This window comes from Plodia interpunctella, chromosome 1, assembly GCF_027563975.2.
Source record: "Plodia interpunctella isolate USDA-ARS_2022_Savannah chromosome 1, ilPloInte3.2, whole genome shotgun sequence".
Lineage (NCBI taxonomy): Eukaryota > Metazoa > Arthropoda > Insecta > Lepidoptera > Pyralidae > Plodia > Plodia interpunctella.
Genome location: NC_071294.1, coordinates 1,763,751 through 1,771,020, shown reverse-complemented (window position 1 = coordinate 1,771,020; position 7,270 = coordinate 1,763,751). Strand labels below are relative to the sequence as shown.

The following is a 7,270-nucleotide window of genomic DNA, read 5'->3' as shown; positions in this document are numbered from 1 at the left end:
TGAAATTGTTTGTGTTTTTTTTAAATAATGTCGGGGGTAATGTCATTCATTACACAATATTTGCGTGAGATGGAATTCTATCCACAGGTTATCTTAATATATATAATTATGCAACGAAATAGTTTAAAAGTAGTTATTTAAATGTATTTTTAAATAAAAATAATTAATTAAAATATGGGTGATATTTTTATTAATATTCCTAGAAAACAAACATGACTATTAAAAATAAACTAAACAAAATAATCTATAAATAAAAATCACTAATTAAAAATAATGAAATCAGAATATAAACTACCCTGTACTTAAAGTCTCTCTAAAAACAATGCAATTTTTTTCCCGCCTTTCCCATTTGAGGTTATAATTACACTTTGCTACTCCACTATTCACTGTTTCAATTGTTGTCGCTCTGCCTTCCTTGTCGCCTCAATTATTGCGGATTCATTACAAGCCCTGCATCTGTAAATTGATTAAACTTTTTGTTTCACGTAAGTATACCTTTCTATTAAAAATGCATTTCTATTACATGAAAAAGAAATTTATACTCGAAATGAGTGAGATTATTTCGAGTATAAATTTCTTTTTCATCCTCGCATGGATGTTAAATCATACAATTTCGGAGATTTGGCAGCGCTTTTCCGAGCGGTTGCCTGAGTGAGTCCCTTTATGGGAATTTTTTTGTTTGCTATAGGGTTGTGTGTCCCTTAGACGTCGCTCAAAAGATCCCATGTCAGCACCATCGGCACAACCACGACCACTCTGACAAGAGTGACCGCCTAAGAAGAAAAACAAGAAGTCATCTCGTCCCACACCCATCGACCATCCTAGGTACGGCTAAACTATTTGTTTTTGGGTTTACATCTTTATGGGTTGTCCAATATGTCAACTCCTAAGGCTTCATTAATTTCCAACACGACACTCACGCATCGGGAATACGTCATGATAGATAAAACTTACGGAAACAAGGAGTAGGAGAGCCAGAACTCCTTGGTGAGGTCGCAGAAGCAGCGGTGCTGTCTGTTGTCCCACTCTACGGAGTCCATTCGCCACTCCTCAGACACCGTCGGTTGGTTATACTTAGGCAGCAACACCTAAAGAATCGTATGAGAAATTAAACGAAAATGTGTTACAATTTATTGGAGGAAACATTCCTGATTCTGAAACTAAATGACTTTAGACCGGCATAAGCTGTTAAAATTAAAGCCCTGTTTTTCATAAAAAAATTAAAGCACATTTTAAACTAAAGTAGATATGTTTTATCACTATTGCACTTTATATTTGAAGTTAATAGAAAGAGACAAAACATACTTTAGCTTGAAAATGTGTTACAATTTATTGACGGAAACATTCCTGATTCTGAAATTAAATGCCTTTAGACCGGCATAATCTGTTAAAATTAAAGCCCTGTTTTTCATAAAAAAGTTAAAACACATTTTAAGCTAAAGTAGATATGTTTTATCACTATTGCACTTTATATTTGAAGTTGATAGAAAGAGACAAAACATACTTTAGCTTATAGTATGCTTAGACTTTTTTATGAATAACTGGCTGTGCCCTGGGGCTTCGCCCCCGTGGTAAATTCGGGGGAAAAAATACCCGATGCGTTATTCCAGGTTATATTCTACCCGTGTACCAAATTTCATAACAATCCGTCCAGTAGATTTTGCTTGAAAGAGTAACACACATCCTCACAAACTTTCGCATTTATAATATCAGTAATATAATAGGATTATAATTTTTCATGTCAATATTGTAGCAATCCCTATATTCATTGATTCTTCATTTGAGATTAACGAATTTGGCACTCTTGCGCGAAATACACATGCGCGAAAGAAACAATAAAACATTCGTCACAGTCAAACAGAAATATTATAAAAATATATGAAATTATGGATATACAAAAATTTATAAATCAAAATCAAATAATTTATTCAGAAATTAGGCCTTCACAGGCACTTTTTCACGTCATATTTTAAATTAAATAATATTTACCAAAGCTACAAACTACTAGCTAGATATAAGTACCAACCGGCTTAGCTTTGGCGGAATTTTCAGGGAAGGGCGCCTCGACCCTGGAGTAGGGTCTGATTGCCTCCCTTGTGCCAGCCGTGGCTGTGCTAGTGTATATGTCCTCGCAGAGGATCTTGCGGTCGGTCGGGTTATCGATGTCGTCCAAACTCACGGCGGGGGTCATTACCAGGCGAGGACGAGTCTGCTGCACCATCGCGCGTTCTTCGTCTTTCGGCTTTTCCTACTCGTACAGCACAAAGTTGACTGAATTATTATCATAAGTCCATCGCAGCAATAAGCACTAAATACAATCCTGATGTCATTTCATCGCAATTCCATCAAGCTCGTCTTACAGCTAAACGTGACCTAGTTTCGCATCTTGGCTCTGTCTAGCCCGTAAGGGATAAAGACGAATGGTATTAAAATACTATTAATACTCATCAAGACTTTTAATCGATTTAATTTGAATTTTGGGCAATTTGAACCGAATCGTATATCAGTTTGTAATAAGTAACACTATCGATAAAAATAAGGAATAGTTATCGAAATTCTGGAGTATTCCTTTCCCTTAAAATCATTAATAATTTTTATATTTCGGTAAATTTATAAATTTAGGGTAATTTGGAATGACCTGCATTAAACCAGTTACCTAACCTATAAATAACGGTTTAGCATGATTATCACGATAAAATAAAGACGCTGTTTAGTTAGTCGCCTACGTCGTAGCGCTGCTACAAAGAGCTACGCCGTAGCAGTCCCTCTACGACACACTTCATACCTGCTATAAAATATTGTTAACGGAAAAAAGTTCTTAAATCCTAAGTTACTATGGTAAGTAGAAAACGATCAAAATCGCTCTTTTATAGCTATTTTTTGGACTGGACTGCTTTCGACGAACTTTTATAAGGGTTGGGTTTCGAACACGGAAAAGTGAAAATTAAAATTTAATTAATAACTTTGAGTCAGAGTCTATAGTTAAGTATGTTCGTTGGCTTCACAGTGACCTAAACAAAGCGCGCGAGCATTATAAAATTTTTTTTAAACCGGGTTTTGAAGTTAAAGCAAAATCACTTTAGTAGGAACGTAGAATGAAAGCTGTCTGGCCCTTGATGTCGTAACTTCATCAGCTATTTAAATATCCACACTGCTTTGGCCTTCCTTATGAATGGATAAAAAGTAAGCAATGACCCGCCACGCAGGCCCATATTGCAAATTCAGATGAGAGTTTCACACCGTCATCGAACTCAGACACATGCCGACGAGAATGCGTGATTGCGTCTTTTGTTTGAAAGCATTTATTTGCCGCAATGAAAAAGCAACGTATACCGAATCCACCAAGTTTAGCAAACTGTTCGACGATAGTGTGGAGCCGGCAAGAAACATTTTACTAGTAGTACATACAAAGTATTTTTGCTTGTGCCTGGGATCTGTGTGCAAGATTTCTTTCGGCCTCATGTACAAACTGAACGGGACTCTGTGTAAATATTCCGACATAGTTTCCAGATGCTTGATAGGTTCGTACGGCTTGCGTTCCGGTGTTCGACGCGGCTTATAAACAGTTTTAGGGGGCAGCGGCGTGTTTTCCCCGAGCCTGTAATCTGTAAGCGTAGTAGTCTGATACTGAAAAAGCATAGCCTCATACCGCGGCTTTTCATCAGACTGGAATTTCCGCACTATATTGTCGACTTCAGTCATTGTTTACAATTAAAAATAAATTGTTAAAAATGAAAATCTGCTCTTAACAAAACTAATAAAAATAACTCGGAACATAGACAAGCAAATGAGTGAAAGGTGACTTGTAGAAAGTCGCATAGATATGTAACTGGACTGTAATAAAACTTGTTGGCTTTTGAATAGGTTTTGAACTTTTTTGATTGTCGGTCTTTTCGTCTGACTAAGGTAGGTCTATTAATCATGTAATATTATATAACATAATATAATACTACTCCATAATAGTACTCCACCTATTAATTCCCCGATTAATAGACCTACCTTGTTGTACCAAGTACTTACTAAATCCATGCTATTAATCTATATTAGGTATATCATATCATAGATTTATTGTATTGTTCTCGGAACAATAACAATAGTAGGTACCTAAATCCTTATAAAATCCAGTAAACATGTGGTAGGTAATAAATTGGTTGATTAATAAGTTGTTTTAATTAACTATGTTTCCATTTATCTAGGTCTCAATGACGGTTTTTCATTTTTCAAATAACACGTTTATAACAAACATTTATTTTTATTAATAAAACTAGAAAAACAAACGAGCTAAATAAAAAAATATTCTAACTACAAATCTACATTGGCTAAAAATAAATTAGTCAAGACAATGAAAACTATTCTGCACTTAAAAATCTCTTTAAAAACCAATGGAACATTTTCCCGCGTGTTCGCTTTGAGGTTATACTCCACTCCACAACTTCACTGTTTCGCCAGTTGGAGTTTTGCCTTCCTTGACGCATCAACGATTGCAGATTCCTTGCAAGCCCTGCACCTATAAATGAACCACAGCTTTTACACAGTTTGTTTAACAATCCCACTTTCATAAGTAGTTTTATTTCATTTAAAAATATAAAGTACAGATTTTAATAGACCACGATTTCTATAAACATCGTAATAAAACTTACACCTTCTCTTGCTCAAATTTGAACAGATAACTACTATGCACTAAGTTAAAAATTCATTGAATAGAATAGACAGCACAGAGTAACACGGCTACAATTTTTTATTGCGTAAAAGTTTGGATTGAATATCGAATGTCATTCGATTCAAAAATCAATTTCATTTCGAGATTTCCAAGCAAAGAACTAGACTCTCACACATCGGGATTACGACAGGATAGAAAAAAACTTACTTAAACAAGGGGTAAGAGAGCCAGAACTCCTTGGTGGAGTCGCAGTAGCAGCGGTGCTGTCTGTTGTCCCACTCTACGGAGTCCATGCGCCACTCCTCAGACACCGTCGGCGGGGCATACTTCGGCAGCACCACCTATGCATCATCATCCATTTCAATGTCCCCATTCTCCCTTATTTAGCGTTCTACTTTTACTAAAAGGTATACCTGCGTTGATGTACTTAGGTAATTTAATATGTAGTTTTTTTTTTCTATATAATTTCAAATTTGTCGTGAAATATAAAAATCTATGATGGTCAAATTTTTGAATATGCTTTGACTTTGGCTTTCTTCTTGGCCGGCTTTTCTACTATTCCTTCTCCACTTCGCACGGTCATTGGCATCAGTTAGTTAGTTCTCACCATTGGCACGCATATCATCCCTGACATAGCCAGACATTGGTTCCCTACGCATTTGCTGGTATACACAAGGCGACTGTCCTACATAGTTTAATCAGCTACGTAACAAACATGGCCGTCATGTTCATGTATGCTACGTAGCTGACTGATTTCAGTGTTGCGTCATAAATGGGGTGGGTCATAAAATAATTTTACTATCACAAAATTTATTGTAATTCATCTATCTATTGGTTGGCTGCTATATCTTAGATACCTAAACTATATTCTTACTATAAACTTACTAAAGTAAATTCTGCGCCCCAGGGCTTCGTGTTCCCGCGGGAATTTTGAGATAAAAATTACCCTATATGTTATTATTTTGTCCGTGTACCAACATAACAATCGGTAATCGATTTTCCTCACAAACTTTAGTATTTATAAAATTAGTAGGTTAGGATTGTTTATAATAAAAAACGAGGCGATGAGAGAAATACGAACCGGATTAGCCTTGGCCGAGTGACCGGGGAAAGGCGCGGCGACCCTGAAGTAAGGTCTGACGGCTTCCTTCATACCGGCAGCAGCGGTGCTGGTGTACATGTCTTCACAGAGAATCTCGCGCGCGGCCGCGTCGGCGATGTCGTCCATACTGACGGCCGGGGTCATTACCAGCCGAGGACGGGTCTGTTGCACCCTCGCTCGGTCCTTGTCTATCGGCTTTTCCTGTTTGCCATTTGTATTTATAAGCGAAATGATGTTTTGCGCATTTAGCACCGAAGTCTAAGCTAAATGTTACCTACTTTAGTTCAAAAAATCCGGTATCATGGTGATGGTATCCGGTAACATGGTGATCCATGTGGATTAAAAGTGCAAAAAGATCGGGTTCTCTATTTCTGACAGACACAAGATTTGTGAATAAGACGGCTGGATGCGTTACGTGCACGCACGTAAGCGCACGCCCTAAGAAACCTGTGAAGATGACATTTAGAATTACCACTAACCCGAATTACGGACTTGTGGTCCATTCATATACATATCATTGTCATTCTTATACATATAGGTATTCTGCAGCAGGCGTTATTGCATAAATGTAATGGCAACTACTACTCATCCGTTACAAATATTTTAAATTAGTGTGAAAGTGAGTTCGTTTGCTCTTTTCTTACGTGAAAATGGAGCATACTCGTAGGAAAGAAGTGATTTTTGGTGTCGAAATAGTTGGAGAGCAGGAGACTGACATGGCTCCTTTTTCGTGAGCAATGCCGCGGGTAGCCCGCGGCACCTACAAACTTCATATATTTTACTTACAAATTTCGGTTGAACTTGATACGGATTAGTGCGAACAATTTCTTTCGGTTTATGCAAGAGATAGAATGGCACTGCGCACTGCCAAGGCGTCAAAGTGTGTATATCCTTCACTTCTGGTGGCTGTCTTTGATCTAACTTCGGTTTCTCCTCGTATTTAGTGAACACGGGAGCCTCGATTTTGTAACCCCTATAATCTGTTCTGTTCGTGGTTCCGTAGCTGAACAGCATCGACTCCATTCTCGCCTGTTCAGTCATCGCTGATTAATTTTCTCGAAATTGAGAGGGCGAAAAATCCTAATTTGATTGACAGAACATGCACGAGATGCAGTTTGCGTACGTCAGTCAGTACATAATGTGGTTTGTCAAATTTGCAAAAAAAAACCTTCCCAAGGAGAAAGTATTCGATAAAAGAAAAAAAACATCGAAATAGTCAATACCATGGATTTAGTAAGTATTACGGAGTACCTACTAATTCCAAGGTCAATACTTATATTTTTTCAGAGTTTTTTACAGAAATGACATTTTAGCCACAAGCTTTTATTGTTGCCAGAGAGATAATGCGTTCAACGTGTGACAAAAAATCAGGTCCATGCTGTAAACTGTTGAGGAGTTCCCTCGTCGGGAGCTGTCCCGGGGTGCATCATCAGGTCATGCTTTTAACATAATAATGCATAAAAATCCAAATTAAACGTGTGTACAGCAAAAAATGCGCCAGACACCAA

General features: G+C 37.4%; 2 protein-coding genes across 2 annotated transcripts; both read right to left on the bottom strand.

Moving 5' to 3' along the window:
* Positions 1–167: 167 nt before the first annotated feature.
* Positions 168–3,860, bottom strand: LOC128676104 (uncharacterized). Its single transcript, XM_053756087.2, has 4 exons — positions 3,409–3,860; positions 2,027–2,248; positions 955–1,088; positions 168–456 (listed from the first exon to the last, which is right to left on the bottom strand). Exons 1-4 carry the CDS (start codon positions 3,700–3,702, stop codon positions 384–386), a joined length of 723 nt encoding a protein of 240 aa, XP_053612062.1. The 5' UTR covers positions 3,703–3,860; the 3' UTR covers positions 168–383.
* A 175-nt stretch (positions 3,861–4,035) lies between these two features.
* LOC128676341 (uncharacterized) lies at positions 4,036–7,199 on the bottom strand. The gene is made up of 4 exons (XM_053756444.1): positions 6,549–7,199; positions 5,742–5,963; positions 4,868–5,001; positions 4,036–4,507 (listed from the first exon to the last, which is right to left on the bottom strand). The coding sequence occupies exons 1-4, from the start codon at positions 6,801–6,803 to the stop codon at positions 4,435–4,437; spliced, it is 684 nt and encodes a 227-aa protein (XP_053612419.1). The 5' UTR covers positions 6,804–7,199; the 3' UTR covers positions 4,036–4,434.
* Positions 7,200–7,270: the final 71 nt, after the last annotated feature.